Genomic DNA, 22,304 nt, shown 5'->3' with positions numbered 1-22,304 from the left:
TTCGACCTTCTACAAGTCCTTGGAATACTCCTATATTTGTGATACCAAAGAAGAATGGGAAATGGCGACTCTTACATGATCTATGGAAGGTTAATGATCAGATGTTAGCGATGGGAGCGTTGCAACCTGGTCTTCCAACTCCTACGATGATCCCTCAGAATTGGCAAATTGTCGTGATAGACTTGAAAGACTGTTTCTTTACGATTCCCTTACATCCTGACGACACGCAAAGATTTGCATTCACTCTGCCATCAATAAACCGTGCCGCTCCAGCCAAATGGTATGAATGGGTTGTTTTACCACAAGGAATGAAGAACTCTCCTACGATGTGTCAGACTTTTGTAGATTGGGCACTTGTTCCGGTATGACAACATTGGCCTCACGTCCTGATCTACCATTATACGGACAATATTTTACTGGCCGCTGAACAAGGGATTTCAGATGATCAAATGAAATGGCTTGTTGATCACCTTCTATCATGTGGTTTGGTTGTGGCGCCTGAGAAGGTTCAACATTTGGCCCCATGGAAATATCTAGGCTGGCTCATCTCGGATGCTCAAATCCAACCCCAAAAGGTAACACTTACTACACAAATAGCTAATCTGCATGATGCTCAAAGGCTTTTAGGAGATCTACGGTGGGTTCGTAATATAGTTGGCCTCACTAATGATGATTTGCAACCATTCCAATCCTGGTTGCGTGGCACCGAAGCCAACAGTCCTCGAACTTGTTCACCAGAACAGCGGGCTGCCCTAGAAGTTGTGTCCTGCAAGGTTCAGACTGGCTGGTGTGGTCGCCGAATGGCAAATCATCCGTTATCTTTTTTGGTTTGTGATGTTGCCACTTCACCTTTTGCCCTTATTTTGCAATGGCAAAAGAAAAAAGGGGAAAATACAGCAATCGTTTTAGAGTGGTTGTTTTTGCCATTGCAACCCAGACATCGTATTTTAAGTCACCCTGAAGCAGTAGCAGCCTTGGTGAGAAAAGGAAGAGACAGGATTGTTGAAATTGATGGGACTGAACCAGCAGATATCAGTATTCCAGTCCGTGGTGACGATTATGAGTGGCTCCTGAGACATTCAACAGCCATACAAGAAGCCTTGATGGGTTATACAGGTGTTGTACACAACAACCGGCCAAAAGGACCTCTCTGGAAGATGTTAGAACATTACCAGTGGATTGCGAGACCGTTATACTCAAAAAGACCAGTTGACGGGCCAACGGTGTTTACAGATGCAGGGCAAAAGATAAAGAAGGCTGCGTGTGTTTGGCAATCCGATAATCAGTGGCAGAAACACGTGATCACCGGTGAACCACGGGACAACCTTCAAACCTTAGAACTGAAAGCAGTGTGTTGGGCATTGGGAAGCTGGAACAATACACCTGTAAACATAGTATCAGACTCATTGTACGTAGTTGGTGTAGTACAGCGCATTGAAGATGCCTTGTTGAGAGAGACAAAGAACCAACATCTTGGTGAAATGCTTATACGACTGCATAGTACTCTTCGATAGAGAAAACATGAATTTTGTATTATGCATATTAGAAGTCATCAGTGGACCATTGGTTTTGGCGAAGGTAATGCTAGAGCTGGTGAAGCAGTCAGCTGTCTGGCAATAACTCCTCCAACAAATAAGTTTGAAGAAGCTCGTAACAGCCATGAGACGTTTCATCAGAATGCAAAGTCTTTACATCAACAGTATCAAATACCCATAGCAGATGCAAAGGGTATTGTCCGCTCCTGTCCTCAATGTAGTCATCATGGACCTGGTTTAGGGGTGGGCACTAACCCAAAAGGTCTGAAGGCACTTCAGGTTTGGCAAATGGATGTAACACATGTACCTGACTTTGGGAAGCTTAAGTATGTGCATGTCACAATTGACACCTATTCTCATTTTATATGGGCCACTGCACAAACCAGTGAAAAGGCATTACATGTGGAGAGATGCTTAATATCTTGTTTTGCTGTCATGGGAGTACCTGTAGAAATAAAGACAGACAATGGTCCAGCGTATAGTAATCAACGAGACGCTAGGTTTATGACAACTTGGGGAATTAAACATGTTAAGCGAATTCCTCACTCCCCAACGGGGCAAGCAGTTGTTGAAAGGGCAAACCGTACCCTGAAGGATTATCTTCAGAGACAGAAAGTATGGCAGGACATAGATGTAACTAAACGGTTGACTAAGGTGTTGCTTACCTTAAACTCTCCCTTACGGAGGATAGAGAGGGACCACCTGTTGTTATACATCACCAAACAGCGCAAGGGAACCAAACAACTACAGTTCCTGGTTTGAATGTTTTGTATAAAAATATGGCTTCAGGCGTATGGGAAGGACCTAATCCGGTGTTATTTATCAGTAGAGGTTATTTTTGTATCTCCACAGATAAAGGACCTATAAGGGTCCCTAGCAAGTTTGTGTGACCTGTATGTCAAGATCAGAAGACGGAAGAGAAGACTCAGAGCGAGCAGACAGAATAAACTGTCTATGTTTTAAGGGATGTAACCCACAGGTATTATGCCAATGTATGCTATGTGGGGTAAAACGGTTCTGTAAGCCAAAGCTTAAATGTAAATGGTGTAAAGAGTGTATGTGTTTGATTAGTAACCGGGCATGAAGCAAGAGAAAGCATACGACTAGTGTAATACCATGCTGATTGGAGACAGTGTACATCATCAGAATCTGTGATAGCACCAGAGATTTGTGGTGTGGAATGTAAAAAAAAAAATAATAAAAAATTGTGGAAATTGTAGGAGTAAACATGTTTGAGTGGTGGACTTGGTTTATGGTCTTGAATTTTCTACCCATTGGCCACAGTATTTTTGACATCTTGCCTAGGACAAACATATGGGTGACATGGGCAAATATCACGGGGGTAACAGACTTTTGTTTAAGTCTGCAACAGGCAGACAACCCCTTTAGAACTTGTTTAATTGGTATTCCCCTGCAAGAGAATGAAACAAATGTTGATGTTTTTTGGAATGTTAAAACAGTGGGTCTGACTTCCAATCAGAATGGTACATGTATGAGTCCCAATGGGCAATGTTTGGCCTTCTATGCATAATGCAGCGTGGCAGAAGACAGTTATTGAGAATTTAAATCAGCCACATCATTTACCTTTGCAGGAGTTAGACCAGGGGTCCTCAAACTTTTTAAACAGGGGGCCGGCGCGCGGATGAAGTGGCAGGCAGTCATCTGCGGTTGCTTGGTTATCCCCCCCAACCCCTGTGAGGGGGGGGGGGGGGGGGGGAGCAGGGGGGTTCTGTAAATACTGGGGGCCAGATTGCGGACCCTGGGGGGCCGTATCCATCCCGCGGGCTGTAGTTTTCGGACCCCTGAGTTAGACCTATTGGCTAGCGTTGTACCTGTTGAATATGTTAATGTTACTGCAACTGGTATGGCGGACTGTACCCACATGTCATCACCACGTCAACCCGTGAATGGCACTGGAGTAATTTGGTTTGGTGACCCGTGACAGTTCTGGCTAACACGTCAAGGTGAACGGGAGTTTTATACAGGGTTTCAAAACCTAACCGGTTCACCTATTTGGGGTGAACTGAAAACCGGGGGTTTCCATATAGATGTATCAGGGGGTTATCAGTTACCACCGGGAATCTTTCTGATATGTGGGGACAGAGCGTGGCCAGGGATTCCTTTGTATCCTGTTGGTGGACCATGTTATTTAGGGCGTTTGACTTTGTTTGCTCCACATATGAAAGACTTATTGAAAATGGCTCAACAATCTCACAGATCACGGAGGGCACTGCGCACCTTTGATGAAACATGTAATGACCGAGTCGATCTACATTAGAGTAACAGCAAATGTCCTGGCTTCCATATTTATGCTGGGGGCAACGGCAGCATTAAATACTAAGAATATACGAAGGTTAGCGGGCTGGGGAGAGAAACAATTTAATCCTACATCACAGATTTTAAGTTCGTTATTGCTTGATGTAGATAGTGTTAGGCATGCTGCATTACAAAATAGAGCTGCAATATTTTTTTTGTTATTAGCACATGGACACGGTTGCGAGGATTTTGAAGGGATGTGTTGTATGAGCATTTCCAATCATTCCATATCGATGCACAAGAAGTTGTCACAACTGCAGGGAAACATGAAGCATATTCTTGCTGATGATAATCCCTTTGATGAATGGTTGAGAGGATTGGGGATAACAGGTTGGTTAAAGATGTTATTGATGGAAGGAATATGCTTAGTTATAATCATTGCTGTAATGTTTTTAGTTTTTAGCTGTTTATTTTCTTGTTTGAAGAAAGGTTTAACATCTATTGTGAAACACACATGGGTTGTCCAAGAAGAAAAAGGGGGATATGTAGAGGGATTTTTTAAGGACCAAGGACATATGTTACCATTGTCCGGGTTGGACAACCCAGGCCTGTTAGTTGAAGCTGCAGAGCAGCTTTAAATTGTCCTGGGAACAAGCAGTGGGAGAAAGAAAACAAGCTATGCCCAAACAAGAAGCCAGGTGCAGAGCAAGTCCTGGGAACCACGAAATCAACATGCTCTCATCAGCACACTCTGATCAGGCGCCTGCAGCATGCTCACCAATCAGCAACACGGACGCCCACGTGGCCAGAGACTTCTATCCAATCACCTTTGTGTAAAGTCGGGTGAGCGGTCGGTTTAAGTTATAAATATGATCTGTTTGTTTAATAAAGGGGCACAGCCTGTAGCCATATTGGTGTGATCGTTGTGACTTGGCCGACTCTCCACGGGGGAACCCTCTTCAGTCGGCAGGACTTGCGACCCCATTGGGACCCACACTGGAGCAGTCTGTTCGTGAAGGACTGCACCCCCTGAAAAGGGTCCATGCTGGAGCAGTTTGTGAAGAACTGCAACATGTGGGAAGGACTCACGTTGGAGCAGTTCATGGAAGACTGTCTCCTGTGGGAGGGGCCCCATGCTGGAGCAGGGGCAGTGTGTGAGTAGCCCTCCCCCTGAGAAGGAAGAAGCAGCAGAGACAAGGTGTGATGAACAACCCCCATTCCCCATCGCCCTGCACTGCTTGGGGTGAAGAAGTAGAGAAGCTGGGAGGGAAGTTGAGCCCAGGATGAAGGGAAGGGTAGGGGGAAGGTATTTTTAGATCTGGTCTTATTTGTCATTATCCTCCTCCGTGTTAATTGGCAATAAATTAAATTAGTGTTCCCCGAGTTGAATCTGTTTTGCCCATGACAGTAATTGCTGAGGCATCTCCCTATCCTTATCTCAACCCATGAGCCTTTTGTCATATTTCCTCTTCCCTGTCCAGTTGAGGGGGAGTGAGAGCACAGCTTGGTGGGCATCTGGCAGCCAGCCAAAGTCAAGCCACCACATATATAAAGTGATCTAAGAAGCAGCAGCACCAATATGCACACACTCCAGAAAACAACTCATTAACAGAAGAGGCCTATAGGATTCTGAGCTCAGCTCAGGGGACATTAAAAACAAAGAAACAAAACCCCAAAATAAAACCCCAAAAAAACTAAGGCAGGGCAGTGCCACTACATTATCTGCCAGGTTTTATGCCTGCCAAACCAAGAAGGAAAAGCTACACTAACAGAGCATCTAAATGATACTTTCAATTTACAAACAAATTAGTAAACCCAAACTTCTTTCATTCAGGTATTTTTCAGTTAATCTGGACTCCATCTCAGCTAAGAAAGACCTCTGAGCACCATGCCTCCTGGGAAGTACCTTCTAGAGACCTATATCTCAATCTTTAATGGCTTGGGATCGTATTTTATTCCATCAGCATGTCTACTGTCTGACTTCCAGGACTGTTGCGACGGAGGGAAGACACAGTCACTCAATATGAGTGATCAGCAGACTTCCTTTATTGTACCTTACAGTCACCTTTTATGCCTTGTTATAATTAGCTCATACATATTACAAAAGTTAAGCTCATTATTGGTTAGTTGCCTAAATACCAAGCCCGCCCCTAGTTTCTCTTCTGTAGTTATCTGTTCCCACCTGTAACATTCTTTTCCCACCGTGATCTTCCTGTTATTGTGTAACAAGAACAGCCGAGGATAGTGTATTTTGCTTTACTTCAGATAAGCTGAGAGCGATGTGCATTTTTGTCCAGCCAGCTGGACTATGTCTATGTGACCCTTTTCAGCTAGCCAGTTATCCACACAGGACTGCATGCTCTTTCCTCAATATTTTTCATATTCTGTGATATCTGTAACATCAGGGTTTGTCTTTAGAAATGCACAGTAGTTTAAAGAAAAAGAAAGGAAGTGCCTAAATCTAAGGCATGCATATATACCATAGCTGCAAGCCAGCCAGGCCATATATCCACTGATGAAATCCTAGCAGAGCAACACCTGTTTCCAGGAAGGTCCAAGCTTAACAAGGCCCACAGAAGTTAAAAATCAGGAAAAACACCACATACATGCATAGGCGTACCACAACAGACCTAAATCCAGCAAGTCATAAGCATGCAGACACAGGAGCCTAACAAAGCTAACACTGGAGGGGGAAAAAAAGTTACTTTTTTTTCAACTGAAAGTAATACCTCTGGTGCTAAAACAAAGCAAATCCCTAACCTACGCATATCTTAGAGGCAGGCCTCAGTGAAACAGCCAGCTTTGCAATGAAGTAACTTCGCTTGCAAATAAAAGTTTGTTTGCAAAGTTGTTTGTCTTTGGCCTGAGCCCTATGTATCTGCAGGCAACCTAGTAAAAAATCCATTGCAGTAAAATAATAGTATTCAACACACATTTTAATGAACCATTACAGAATTTTGTTCAACTTATTCATCACTGACCTGGATGAAGGGATAGAACATACCCTCAGCAAGTCTGCTGATAGAAAACTGGGAGGAGTGGCTGATACACCAGGAGGCTGTGCTGCCATTCAGCGAGACCTGGACAGGCTGGAGAGTTGGGCAGAGATTAACCTAATGAAGTTCAACAAAGCCAAGTGTAAGGTCCTGCACCTGGGGAGGAAAAACCCCCTGCACCAGTACAGGCTGGGGGCTGACCTGCTGGGAGACAGCTCTGCGGAGAAGGACCTGGGAGGTCTGGTGGACAGCAAATTGCCCATGAGCCAGCAGTGTGCCCATGTGGGCAAGAAGGCCAATGGGATCCTGGGGTCCATTAGGAGGAGTGTGGCCAGCAGGTCGAGGGAGGTGATTCTCCCCCTCTACTTTGCCCTAGTGAAGCTTCATCTGGAATGCTGTGTCCAGTTCTGGGCTCCTCAGTTCAAGAGAGACAGGGAACTGCTGGAGAGGGTCCAGCAGAGGGCTACAGAGATGATGAGGGGGCTGGAACATCTCCCTTATGAGGAAAGGCTGAGACAGCTGGGGCTGTCTAGTCTGGAGAAGAGAAGACTGAGAGGGGGATCTTAACAATGTCGACAAATATCTTAAGAGTGAGTGTCAAGAGGATGGGGCCAGGCTCTTTTCAGTGGTGCCCAGTGACTGGATAAGGGGCAATGGGCACAAACTGCAAGACAGGAAGTTCCATCCGAATACGAGGAAAAACTTCTTTACCTTGAGGATGACAAGAGGACTGGAACAGGCTGCCCAGAGGGGCTGTGGGGTCTCCTTCTCTGGAGACATTCACAACCCAACTGGACGCAATTTTGTGCAACCTGCTCTAGGTGAACCTGCTTTAGCAGAGGGTTGGACTAGATGATCTCCAGAGGTTCCTTTCAACCCTGACCATTCTGTGATTCCCACATTCAGGAGCTGTCACCTAAATGGTTCTTTAAGCACAGTTTTCTCAGCAGCTGTTTCAACAACTGAATCAAGGTTTAGTCATAGCTGCTATCAAATCAAGTGCTCTCATGCACTAGCTATCAAACCACCTTAAGTTCTATTGAACAAGTTGTCATTGATGTTGGAAGCTTATTTCCATGGCTCCTTCTGCTAGGACAGTATTGCCGTAACAGAAGTGTGAACTTCCAACAGTACAAATATCTCTACTTTGGTCTGCATTGTAAAGCACACTAGCTCTTTCCCCTAGTCAACAAGCTTGGCAAGGCTGTAGGATAGAGTGCTAAAATAGAACCCTCTTCAGGAGGAGAGAGAAAACAACATTTTCCCAGTTGTACTGAAGACAGTTATCTACCTGATAAGTTCATCACATTTTCCCCTACTGGTCCAAAAAGAAGATGCAAGAATATTGTAACTACTGAATAGCAGTTCTAAAAGTCTCTTTACCTTGCTTAGGCAGGACTAATAAGGGACAACAGAGGACTGTTGATTGGATTCAAAGCAAATCCAATAAACAGTCTTCTGTCATGCCTCATTAGTCCTACTCAAGAAAGGTAACAGGATAGTTGGAACTTGAGAAGTACTATGAGAAGCACCAACACTGGACTCAATTATGGCAGCTCCAATAGTCTGCAAGTTTCCTGAACTAGAAATACAAAAGTTAAAAACAGTTGCCTTGAACAAAAGAGTATGACTAAAAATGTCACTGATGCAAGACAAGAGCTTCTCTGAAGCAACAGCTGCTTCTCAGCAGTCTCGCAGAAGACCTACCTAATGTACCTGCAAGAGATAACAGCGCAGTCTGATCCCAAACACCTCTTCTTAGAGATTAATTTGCTACTTTTTCCCAGCTTGCTTGCTCCCCTCAACCTGCCAGATCCCAATCCCCCCCCCCCCCAGATTTAATACTTTAAAACAACCATTTTGCAACGGTTAGCATCTCCTACCCTTCATTCCATTCCAGACTGATGTGTGTAAACATTAAGGGAGGGAAGAAAAAAAAAAAAAGACTATCAGATAATCTCAGAAGATCTGTTGGAAAGAGTTTCTAACACATCACTATCTAGAACCTCAAGCTCAAGTGGTAAACAGAATGAAGAAAGGGAAATTGGCAAGCAAGGCACTGTTAGAAAATGGGGGGGGGGAGAAATGGAGCAACCCTCCCACCATATGCTTTGTACAAACTCCAAATCCCACTACCAGACTTACTCCATTTTTCTGTTAATGGTATAAAGCACATGAACAATTAAAGTATGATAGCATACTCATTAACTAGTATGGAATACTTTATATCTGCACTAACACCTTGCTCAAAAATTTAATATCCTGGTCAATCCAGGTCTTGAAAGCGCTCTCTCTCAAACTTGAAGTATTCCCCCAAGGCCTTAAAGATTATCAGATTTCCTACATAGAACACACAAAAACATTTGGATATACTCCAGCCTTCAAATATGAAAATATACTTTCCTCCTCCTCTCTCTTTCCTTCCTCCTGAAGTAAGCCAACAGCACAACCAAAACACTAGTTCAAATGTAATATAAATGTGGCCCTGTAACATTCAAAGCATCAGCAAGAACATGTAAATAAAACATAATTCAAAGTGAAAAAAGCAAGCATTGAAAAACTCAGAGGTGAAGCACTAGAAGGCAGAAACAGCACTGGTAGCAGGACACTAAGGAAAAAAACACACACACACCCCAAAACCAAACATGTTAAGTACAAACAAACATAAAGAAGACAGAAGATGTGCCAAAACAGATCTTGAAATAAGTCTCTTTCACTGGCAAAGACCTCACAAATCAGTAGCTATAGTACACCAGAAAGAAAGTCTTTCATACACCCTGATCATTACTAAGGAATTTACCAACTGGAAGAGGCTACATAGTATGCCATAAACAGTTTGTATCAAAGTCTATAAAAATAAGCCAACAGTAAGTAACTACATTTTATTAGAATTAAGACTTCAGAATTAAGATTCTGACAGACATGATCTTTGGAGAACTCTAGTATGTGATATTAAAAATATTTAACGGGTTAATTACTCGGGAGATCATGATCACAACTGGATTTTGCAGCACATTTTATAATATGTATAGTCATGATACATCACCATGAATTGCAATATTTTTCCACAATTTCACTATAGTCTGATAGAAGAACGATGCTCCCACATTTCTGGTAAGATTTCATAGAACATTTAGAATGGAATCTATTCCAAGACTGAAACTACAAGCACCAACATGTATCAGATCTTTTTTCATAAAGACTCCTGAGAGGAAGAGAGTTCTACATGAATATGGAGATCAACCAACCATCAAAATTACTATAGAAATCAGCTTCTTATTTCTTTCAAGCTAAATAAATTTTAAAAAAACCCAAAACACAGAATAAACCAATCATTATCTTAAGAACTTACCTTCAGACTTCAACTTTGTAAGAACAAAAATCAGGTAGTTGTTAAAATCTGGATATTGATTAAGTTGTTCTAGTTTCTGAAGAGAGAAACTGTTAAGGAAATTTGAATCTTCACACACAACATTTATGGCTTTCTGGATACTATGAGTTATGTACTACTGCATCAAACAGCTGTGACTATAAGCTCACAACATACAGAGTATGAACAATCTGAAAACAGTTACTGTAGTTTTCATACTGAAGCAGTAGCTTTTAGTTATGTTGAAAACTGAAAAAAGAATCCAGGGACAGACACAGAAATTAATAGATCCTTAAAAATATTTTCTCACACCCTGGTATTAATTAGTAATATGCTCAACAATATTTTAAGTCATAAGCATGTAGCGTCATCTTTAAGTTACTAAATCTACTATATATCAGTATGGCAAGCAATCAAGACATTTAACAAAATTTTTAGAAATAGTAAGATTGTTTGCTTCATAGGCATTTACTTTACTTCCTGTATAGCTAAATCTCTAAATAGTCAAAATCGTTAAACTTCTGCAAAATGTATCTCCGTTAGGACATTAATGGCCCTTCCAATGACCAACAGCCAGTGTCTCAATCACAAGCTTAAGAAACTTCATTTTTAGATATTTAGGCTGCTTGCATCAAGTAGTAACTTTGCTAGAGAAACCTACTCTCTTTCCACTTAATAAGAGAGTAAAGTGTACTTACCACATCTACAAGCTCCTTTGCTGTGAAACACAGAAGATGAAACGTGAACAGAAGGATGGTCACAGCAAGTGAAAAATAATACAGAACATTCTACATGGCCCCTAGAACTGAAGAAAAACACATCCAAAGATTGTTGTCAAAGGTGTCATGCCAAAGAGCTCTTTCAGGAACAGCCAAGAAGTATGGTAGCACATTTCAAAATGTTTTTCTTTTTCTCCAAGCTTCAGAAACATAATCACCAAAGCAGTCAAGTTGAACATTAACAACTGAATTCCAATGGCTCAAATAAGCAGCAGCAGAAGCAAGCAGAAAGAACTGAAAGAGCAGTATTAAATAGAAAGTTAATTAGAAAAACACCTAATCAGTCTAGGAATCAAAGAATAGCTTATAGGCCATATTTTCTTATCAATTTCTTCACCCACCTTAACTTTTTCTTTTTTATTCCAAGAAACATCTATATCTTCATTTGAAAAATGTTTGAAAGCCCTACCAATTCATAACTTTAGAACTCAAATGTAATAAAGTGAGGAGCATAAACACCTAAATATGCCAAAACTATGTCATAAATAAGATGAGACAGCCAACACACTGATAATCTTATTTTAAAAAATTAAGGACTGGAAGTACTTTAAATTTAAAACCATTAATCACCATCCTACACAGACATGCTACTAAGTGGTGATCCACAATACAACAGCCATCACAAATTTTTGTGGAAACAGTCTCAAAGGACACATTTATTTATTTATTTTTAATTTATAGGACATGGCCTGTCAAGTTGTATTAGAATATTTTCCCAAACTGATAATACGATAAAAATGTGCCATTTATCTAACCTTTACAAGCCAACATATAAGAACCTCCTTGAAAGCACAGGTATTTCAGCACAGCAGGGATTTACCAATGCCATTGAAGAATTTCAAACATCAGTTAACAGCACTTTTGTTCAGTAAATTTCTACTCATCTTCAAGACAGACAGCATCACCTATATTGCCCATTCTACACAAACTATTTTTCAAAAAATAAACTAGATGCCATTATTTGAAGCAGAGCTTTAAAACGTAATTTTACATGAAAGCTACACTATAAACACTGATGCTATAAGCACTTTTGTATTTGAAGTACTAAAGAAGAGCATCTGTTTAAGTTTGGGACATTATCAGAACACTTAGCCACTTCTGTATAGTATTTTTCAAAGGAAGCAATAGCATCTTAAGAATCTGAAACATAGCTGCAAGAACAAGATGAAAACTACCTTCACCTTTCAGATAAGAACAGAAGTTTTCAAAAGTTTGACCACATCTGTTAGGAAAGCCTAGAAATCAAGCAAGTTTGGCTTCAAGCTAAACTTCTAAAAGAATATATGTATATTCTTACCTACATAAATTAATTCTGTTGTTTTCTGTTAAGACCTTCAAGCAAATGTCTTAAATAAAAAGGGATCAAGACACTAAACTCAAATCCTTCATAGGAGAATATCCTTTCAGAACTTCTAGATATTTTAAAAGCACTTATATAGTTACCTCAAGGAGTAGGAGATGGTAGATGAGAGCTTTATTTGTCAAGCCTTATATTTCTATTAGTCTTAACATAAAATTTTCCGGGGGGGGGCGAGAACGACAAACAACACGCACGCTATGACACCCAAACAACAAACCAACAATCCACAACGCTAACATAAAATGCACTGCAAAGCTGCACAAGAAGCCACATACGGTAGATTTCCCCCTTCTCGTGAAACATAGAGTGGAATGAGCAGTATGCGTTTCAGGCTCAGGATTCTAGGCAAGCAGAAACATCCTCACAACGTAGCAAAATGCAGTGTCAGAGCCAGCAGGCCAAGGAGAGCATGCAGGCAGCGGCTCCACCAGGGACACTCCTCCCACCAGCTACGGCTTTCGCCTTGAATCCCAGCGCCAGATTAGATTAGAAAGCTCCCACTTTGCCGCAGTGGCGATCGGTACCCCACGCCGCATCGCCAACTCAACTCGGTGGACAAGCGGCCCCCCAGCCGTCTCGGCGGGATCCGCCGCAGCTGAAGACTAGGAGCTGGCAGCGGCCCAGCGTGAGGTAAACCTGGGAAAGCAGCAGATACCGAAACAGCCACGCCAGAGCTAGGGCTTTAAAAATAAAAAAAACCCCGAACGTTGACTCCGGGCTTGCAACAGGTGCCCGGGCACCCGGCGGGGCAAGGCGGCCCCGCGGCCCACAGGCCACCTCGGCAGTTCAAACGCCGCGCCACGGCCACCCGCTACTGCGGACGCTCGGCCCACAGCACTCGCTGTGGCGGCTCCCCGGGCAGGTCCGGCTGCCGTGGCCGCGCTGCCCCCACCAGGCGCCCCCGGCCTCCTCAGCACTATTCCAGGCCGCCACAGCTCCGCTCTGCCTGCCCCACCCGCCCGCGCGGCGTAGGCCTCGACCAAGGATACTTGTTGCACGGCTCGCTGCGTGGTGGTGTCCGGGGACTGGGACTCCTTGAGCAGCTGCAGTATCTGCTGAAGCCCCTGTTCGTCTGGATTCCACTCATACTCCATCTTGGCTTGCTGAAAAACACCAAACGGCCGCGGTTAGCAGCGCAGCAGGCCTCGGGGGGGAGGGGAGAGGAAGGGAGGAGGAAGGGAGCAAACTAGCTGCGCGGCACCCGACCCACTCTTTCCCGTGCACCCCGCCAACCCCGAACCCAGCCCCACAAACGGACAACAATGACCTGCTTCTGCCGCCACCCGCTGCGCAGCACACAGAGCAAACTGAGTCACAGCAAATTTGCAATATGGCCCTAAGAGCCGCCTCGCGTCCTCCTGGGTCCTAGCGCCGGGCACGCCCCCGTCCGCCAGAGCCGCCTCGGGCACGCCGGCGTCGCCGTCAGCCTTTCCCTAGTGAGTCCCACGCCGTCAGGAGCCTGGGGGCGACAAAACCACGAGCCTCTCAATCCTGGGAGGCGGAAAACTGGGTGCTTCCTCCACAGCTCCTCCCAAGCACCACCCGAAAACAGAGACAAAGCTCCAGCAGCCCCGACGAAGCGCGACCCCAGCTCGGCCTCCTTGGGACAGTTGTGGCCGCGCACCCGCAGCGACTGGCAGCGAGCTAAGAGGCTGCCGCCCACGGAAGAGAAGCAGGGATGCAAATGGAGACCAAGGAGTTAGGAACACGGTACCTGCTATGCCGTTTGCTTTAATTCTACGTGATATGGTTTAATGCTGGGTATATTTTCGAAAGTTCTCAATTTCATATGTAAATAGGGAATAGGACCAACTACACAAGAATGGAGGAAAGAAACTTCTTTAAATTCCTAGTGTATCTTATCCTTAGCCTCAAAATATATTAGAGGAAATCTCAGGTCATAATTAGCAATTTTTGTGTATATAGAATAGAATAGTTCCGTTGAAAGGGGCCTACAATGTTTTTACAAAAAATATGTTCACTGAAAGGGTTGTCAAGCAAGTAGTTGAGTCACCATCCCTGAAGGTTAACATACTTGTAGCGTTGTGCTTAGGGACATGATTTAGTGGTGGATTTGGCAGTGTTGGGTTGACTGTTGGACTCTATGATCTTAAAGGTCTTTTCCAACTTAAGCAACTCTATGATTCTATGATCATCTAGTTCAACTGCTTGACCACTTCAGGGCTGACAAAAGCTTGTTATTAAGGGCATTGTCCAAATGCCTTTTAAACACTGACAGGCTTGAGGCATCGACCACCTCTGTAGGAAGCCTGTTCCAGTGTTTGACCAGCCTCTCAAGAAAGAAATGTTTTCTACTGTCAAGTATAAACCTCCCCTGACACAGCTTTGAGCCATTCCCACATGTCCTGTCACTGGATCCCAGGGAGAAGAGCTCAGCACCTCCCTCTCCACTTCCCCTCCTCAGGAAGCTGCAGAGAATGAGGTCACTCCTCAGCCTCCTTTTCTCATAACTAGACAAACCCAGAGTCCTCAGCTGCTCTTCATAGGACATGCCTTCCAGCCCTGTCACCAGCTTTGTTGCCCTCCTCTGGATGCATTCTGGACCTTCACATCCTTCTTAAATTGTGGGGCCCAGAACTGCACACAATACTCAAGGTGAGGCTGTACCAAACACTAAATACAGTGGGATCATCCCCTCTCTTGACCAGCTGCTTATGCTGTGTTTGATGCGCCCCAGATTGCAGTTTGCCCTCTTGGCTGCCAGGGCACACTGCTGACTCCTCTTGAGCCTGCTGTCAACCAGCACCCCAGATCCCTTTCTGTAGGGCTGCTCTCCAGCCACCCCTCTCCCAATTTAGACTTGCGCCCAGCATTACTCTGTCACAGGCACAGAATCCGGCATTTGTTCTTGTTACTTTTCATGCCATTAATGATTGTCCAATGCTTTTATATATATAAATTCACATGCATTACACATATATCTCACTATTTTTTATATATTATACATACGCTACTGGGCAAAATAAGAACATACACTGCTTAAAATGGTCTAAAATATGCAAATGAAAAACAGTAATTCCTTAGCTTTTTACAATCTTATTTTTAGTCATTGTGTTTATAATCATCCTGCTTACATCCCACTTTAACTAAAAACTAGTTTCACTTTCTGCTTCCTCTGCTGCAGCACAGTACTCAATATGAGTGCCTGTCCTAGTTTCAGCTGGGATAGAGTTAATTTTCTTCTTAGTAGCTGGTGCAGTGCTGTGTTTTGGATTTAGTGTGAGAACAATGTTGATAGGACACTGATGTTCTTAGTTGTTGCTGGGTGATGTTTATACTAAGTCAAGGACTTTTCAGTTTCTCAGGCTCTGCCAGCAGAGGGCTGGAGGGGCACAGGAAATTGGGAGGGGACACAGCCAGGCCAGCTGACCCGAACTAGCCAAAGAGGTATTCCATACCATGGGATGTCATGCTCAGTATACAAACTGGGGGGAGTTGGCTGGGGCCTGTGAATGCTGCTCGGGGACTGGCTGGGCATCGGTCAGTGAGCAATTGTTTTGTGCATCACTTGTTTTCTTTTCTCCCTTCCCTTTGGATTTTATTCCTCTCCCCTTCTCCCTCCTTTTCATTATAATTATTATTGTTATTATAACTATTATAGGTTTTTCTTTTCTATTTTATTTTAATTATTAAATTGTTCTTATCTCAACCCTTGAATTTTACATACCTTCCCTATTCTCCTCCCCATCTCTCTGGGTGAGGAGGAAGCGAGTGAGAGGCTGTGTGGTACTTAGCTACCAGCTGGGGTTAAACCATGACAGTGCCACATACTTGCTGCACATCCCAGCCTTAATAACTGTTCAGGGGCATCGAGGACAGGAAACATTAGTGGTTCTTATCAGTGTGGCCGAGATAATTTGCTGTGTGGCTCTTCATCTCACCTCCCCAATGCTTTCAATTAAATCAGTATTTAAGTTACAGTCAGCTGTCTAGTCTTAGGTGCCAAGAAGCATCCTGAGCCAACTTTCCTTCTCTTACTGTGAGCCACCACTCTTGAAGGAGCCAAAACTAGTATGCACAGCACAGTCTCCAGCAAAACAGCAAAGAGAACCATCATAGGCAACTAGTAAGATGGGCAGTGTTCTTATAATATCTACATATCTGGATAATGAGGACAGTGAAAGAAGGTAGCTGATGAATCAGGAAAGCATGCACACCAGAATAAGAAGCAGGAAACAGCTATATAGCAAAGAAATATTCAGCACAGCACATGAGTGAACAAAACCAGCTTTAAAAAAATAACCAAGAAACAGGACATGTTTAGTAACCTCTTCTGTTTAAGCAATTGCCATTTGCCATAGTTATCACAGGGCTGTTTGGAAGAGAGACAGCTAATGCAGCACACCTCTTGAGAGGTTATTGTACTGAAACACCTACAAGATGGAGTCAGTAAAGTAGGAGAGTAAAGGCTTGCCACCAGTTAGTAGGAAAAGACAGGCACAAAGGTTTATATGAGATTTTTGTGAGCAGTGGGAATCTCCACTAGTTTCCTTCTAGTACAGAAAAGTGTCAAGCAATGGATCTGGGTTAGCCAAACCCAGGCCATTAAAACTTATGTTCATGGCTCACAATCATATGGGAAGGAAAGTTCTCCATATGGATGCTTGCACAGATGGAGCAGATGAAGTTTGATTATCTTTGAGACTTTTGGCTCACTGTCAAATTTGGTTGAAATTGATTAGAGCTTCAAAAGTTACTATTCAGAAATTATGACACAAGGATTACATCTGTCTAATTTTATCAGAAAACCAAGTACACAAGACAAAAAAATAAGAATAAATATGGAAAACAAGGGAAGAGACCAGAAAGGAAGGTTGAGAGACAGAACAGGAAAAAGCAGGAAGAGAAGCAGGCCATGGATCCGTAACTAAGAACCTGAAATTGGTTTCCTTTCCATGAACATGACCAGAATTAAATCCCAGTAAGATCTTTCTGCAGTAGAAAAGAGAGAAAAAGGCCTACAAATCAGAGTATGAATGGGAGCCTCTACAGTTAGTGGGGACATCTAAAAGCTTTAGATGATCATCCTCCAGGGTAGGTTCCTCTTTAGATTCCATACAGGTTCCTTTCCCACTGGGAACTACTCAGCATATATAGAAATCAAAGCAGGTACCTCATCTTGCCGGATACCTTCTCTTCTTGATCATTACTTTGAAGTTATTCTTACCCATCTCTAATCCTTTAAATTCTGTGAGGAAGCAGGAGAGGGGAAAAAAATTTAACTGAGTCAAGAAAAAAAATCAGATTGAAAGCAAAGAACATAATAGAAAAAAAATGAGAACATTTTTTCTTTCTGTATCCTTTGTCTTTGTTTCTTAGTACCCATTTCCCTCAAGCAAGAATCTTCTTGTGTAAAAAGGAATTAGGAATCAAATGTTAAACTAAGTACCGGGCAGAAGCAGGAAAGCTACTCATCAAAACATGTGATGGCCTAGATCATCCCACTCAGTCAGTAGAATGCACCAGGAATAAATTTGAAATGCTGCACCTATATATGTTAAGACAAATGTTCACTGAAGACAGGATTGCAGTCTTGCACAAATGCTGAGGCTAATCTTTGATTTCTCTATTATCCAAGCTTCAAATGTCATGCATTATCCAGAATCCGCTGGTATCACAACAGTGCATAATATTAAAAATTATCAAAAATCCCAGCAAACTAATCTATATCTTCAATTTATTTCTCTCTCCACAAACTTGTTCTACTCAAGTATCCACAAAGAGCCCACAAGTAAATTTTTTATCTTTGGTTTGGTTTCCAGTGCTCTCTTCCCTTTCTCTCTCAATATGTCCCATTAGATCAGGATAAAATGATGCATTTCTGGCATTTTTCATACAAGGAAACAAAAGGAATGGTTAAAATATATGGCATTGCTATCTCATTCAAAATCCAGTAGTTAGAGTAGTAGCTCTGAACACACAAGACAGGCTTCAATTCTTGCTTCTTCCTAGGGTGATGAACCCAATTTTTTTCTGGAAAGTATCCTTACCATCCCATTACAGTGTACTTGGTGCTAGGTCTTTTAATCTCTCCTGTTGTTTTCCATTATATTATAAACATATTAACAGGAACTTGGATTAGCAACTGTTTCCTAATCAGCATCCTGTATAATAATTGACAGTTAATACTTAAAAGACAAATGTAAACAGCACAAATAGGAGACATAGAACACCCTCCCCACCCCTCCAGTAGTCCCAGTGCACTGAAAAGAGAAATAGGAGACTCTGGTGCAAATCCCTGCCAACACCCAGGCAGAAAAGAGATTTGAACTAGTAGGAAAATGTCCTGTCCCTCAAATGCCATAGCCTCCAAGCTGTACCTTTGGGAAACACAACTTCTTGCTGCTAGCAGTTTTGAAACTAGTTTCAAATAATTATTTTCTAATCAAAACTATTTCTCAAATTTGTCCTAATTTCAGAATTGTTAGACAGTTTCAGCCACTTTACCATTTAGAAACTTTCCCCCGTCTTTAGTTTTACTACATTGGTAATATTTGATTTATTTTTTTTTTCTTTTAGATAAAGTTCTAATGAGCTACCTTCCTTCTTGTCACAAAGTTCAGGCACTGCTATCTGTAATATTGGTATTTATAATGGGAATCAATCATCCAGTCCATTGCTAAGATCTGGGCTTCCAAGTTTCCACACAGACTGCTTATAGTGTCTCTCTGTACCTCTATGTATGTTTGTATGCACAGAGGAAATAACTGATATTCCATAATAGCTCTCTGTGTAAACTCTCTTATTTCAGCCTGAGAGAGATGTGAATTAAGCTAAGCAGAAAAAAGGCTCTTATAACACAGAATAAATGTGTCTAGGTGAAGGAGCTCATGCAGAATAGCTATCACTGCATTATTTTGCAGTGCATTCTGCCTGGAGACATGCCCTAAGCTTTCACTTAAAAAAATACTGGTAGTCCTCACACCCAGCATATCAAACAAGAATCCACTCTAAAACATTTAGTGCAGTCCTCCTGAGTTCAGCCATATGATACAAGATTAATATTTAATACACAATGATTTACTTGAATAGTCTTTAGAAGAAGATAGTTTGACCTTGTGAAGCACAGGAGAGGTTACTGAGGAGGCAGATGGAAAGACAGTCTGAAAGGATTTTCTGTCCATGACTAAAACATCTATGAAGTTAATTTTCTACTTTTCCAGAACTGATTAGTTATTATGATAGAATACAAGTAAATTGATGGATTGTTTTAAACAGAAATCTGAGGAAACTTTATAAAAATATTTTAAAGATGGGATTTAAACATTACTTTTTATTTGTGAAGAATTATATAAAAATATTACCCGTAAGAGGCTGTAAAGTTACTACTTTCTGGCTAATGCAACAGTAACTAATTTCACTGTTGAAAGTGAAATTATGTAAAGAATATTCCTCAAAAGTTGAATACAGGACTTCATCATAAGATTTGCACAAATAATATTAAGTTCCCATATGCAGGAGTGGGATCTCTTCTGGTAACTAAGGACACAAAAAACGTTTTTATGAGTTCTTTGACGTCAGAGGATGACAAAAACCTAAGACAGTACCAACAGGAAATCCACCTAATGGAAAGTAAGACAAATCTGACACAATCCCATGTACAATGGTAAGCCTTGGGCTCAAGTTAAAAAGTTTTGTGGAATGTATCAAACTAAGAATCTGCTTCATTGGTATGGTTAAGATTATCTTTAAAAACCCCTTTGTTTTATAGAAGAATTTATTCTATCTGTAAGGAGCAATTTGTTAGCAACATTCAAAGCAGCAAATGTATGGGCTTTCAGATAATATAATTTCAGATTAGGGCACAATTATTTGACCTTCATTTCCTATTCTCATTCATTCCCTATGACTGGTAGGTCTACAAGTAGAATAAGAAGCTGAAGAAACTAAGAGATATTATGTTAACTTTCTCTATAATTGGTTTTGACTTATGTTGCATATCATACTAGAAATTGTGTATACTTGAAATTGATCCCATAGTACGACATCTTGTAATGAAACTGAATTCAAATTTCCTGGAACAATGGACATTTCAACATTAGAGGCAAATAAATCTGTAATATGATTTGCTCTTCATGGAATATCAACTTGATGATGGACTTTTTCTGAGAGTACACAGAGTTATGATAATGCACTGTGGGAGAAGAGGATAGAGAGTGTATGAAAAGAGATGTGTGAGAGGAGTATGGAGAATGTCTGACCATTACTGATGGGAGATAAGAGAAAGAAGGATAGAGAATGTCTGGAGAGAGATATATGAGAGGAGGATGGACAATGTCTGATCTGGCAGGAGATGAAAGAACAGCTGAGTATTGTGAAGGACAGTAGGAAAAATAAACATGGTTATCTAGTAGCAAATAGGTGTCTGCATACTTGTAGTGATATATAGCTATGTAACTGCATGAATGATTTCTGCCCTGAGCCTGGTGGTGCATACAGCTGGAATTTGTATCTGGGCTCAGAGATATAAATATGAGCTTCTCTGTACAATTAAGTGTCTCTGGTTGCACCACAACTGGAGTATGTGACTTCATACGCCAGAAATGGCGCCCCACGGTGGGGCTTAAGTAGGAGGCTCACAGAGCCTGAACCGGTGGCGTAGCCCAACTGAACCAGGATCCGCGGAAATTTTGTGCACCCATCACCTACAAAAAAGGGAGGGAAGTTATCCCAAGATCAACAGCACAGCCTGGACGTATTGCAATGGCTGCTTGCAGCTCAGCAACGAGCTGTGACAGGTCCCCAGCTAGTGACTCTGTTAGAATGGATCTGTGACAAGGTGCCAGACTTTCCACCTGATGGCACTTTGCCTGGCAAGCGGTCAGCAGATGATTGTATGATGCTGCCGCGCAGGGGGATTCCGCAGCAGGAATGCATTTAGCATCTTGGTGGCAAATTCTGACTACTCTTTGCCAAGTGTGGACTAATACTACTAACAGTGCTAAACCAGGGGAGACTGTAAATTCCACCAACAGCACAACTCTTCTCAACACACTGTCAATGATGGCGATTCCGTCCACACCTCCTCTGCCCCCAAAGCTTCTGTCACTGATTGCAGCGACCCTCGCAACACAGGACCAAGCACGGGAACAGAACAACTCGGACAATGATTCCATTGACACTGATAAACCTTTTGATCCAGGTCCTATGGATCTAGAAAAGGAACCAGACCTTTTTCCTCCCCCCCGATGACTTGATTGTTTTCAGGGAGGGTGAAAGGGGGTCCAGGGGATCAGTGGCGGGAATGCAAGCGCTTAAGCGAGGGGATTTGGGAGTCACTGTGGCTTGTCCAGTATTGTATTGGCCGAATCAGCCTCCAGAGTGGCAGCCTGTGCAATATGAGGCTGTTAAAGAGTTTAGCAAAGCAGTGTGGGAAGGGAGGATTCATAGTACATTTGCTATGTCCCTTCTTGAAGTGATGGCAGAGCCTTATACACTCACACCACATGATTGGAAGTTATTGATTTGTATGGTACTAACTTCAATGCAGTATATGATGTGGTTATCTGATTTTTGTGAGCTATGTGTAGTGGCCTCGATTGAAAACCTTAATCGGGGAATTGCTGTTACCTATGAGCAATTTGCTGGGGAAAATAATTATGCCACTTCCACGACTCAGGCAGGGTATCCCAGGGACAACTATTTGTAAATGAAGGAGATAGCTATTAAGGCAGTCGAGAAGATACCTGAGTCTGGGCGAACCTCTGGTGAGTCATTTGCCACAGTCCTGCAGGGTCCTAAAGAGTCATATACTAACTTTATTGATTGGCTTCAGAATATTTTGCAACGACAAGTCGAGCATGAAGAAGCTCGAGGGTTGCTCTTGAAACAACTAGCTATGATAACACCAATGAAGACTGCAAGCGGGCATTGCAGCCCTTTCACAATTGCAACCCCAATATGTGTCAAATGTTTGTAATGCACACCTCACAGCAGACTGTAACTCTCAGGTTGAGTTCTGGAATGCAGCGCAACACATTTTTGCTT

The 22,304-nt window shown here is 42.4% G+C and overlaps 1 protein-coding gene across 2 annotated transcripts in view; it reads right to left on the bottom strand.

Moving 5' to 3' along the window:
• Positions 1 to 13,891, bottom strand: part of LOC101917080 (transportin-1) — a gene marked incomplete at its 3' end in the record, with an annotated part of 62,403 nt that extends 48,512 nt beyond the window's left edge. The window contains 3 exon segments of one of the 2 annotated variants that reach the window (XM_055792596.1): positions 10,140 to 10,215; positions 13,286 to 13,399; positions 13,564 to 13,891. In XM_055792596.1, coding sequence (XP_055648571.1) covers positions 10,140 to 10,215; positions 13,286 to 13,390 — 181 coding nt within the window. 2 annotated transcript variants of the gene reach the window in all.
• Between the last annotated feature and the right edge of the window lie 8,413 nt (positions 13,892 to 22,304).

This window comes from Falco peregrinus, chromosome W, assembly GCF_023634155.1.
Source record: "Falco peregrinus isolate bFalPer1 chromosome W, bFalPer1.pri, whole genome shotgun sequence".
NCBI lineage: Eukaryota > Metazoa > Chordata > Aves > Falconiformes > Falconidae > Falco > Falco peregrinus.
The sequence above is the reverse complement of the archived record's forward strand: the minus strand, read 5'-3'. Positions and strand labels throughout refer to the sequence as shown.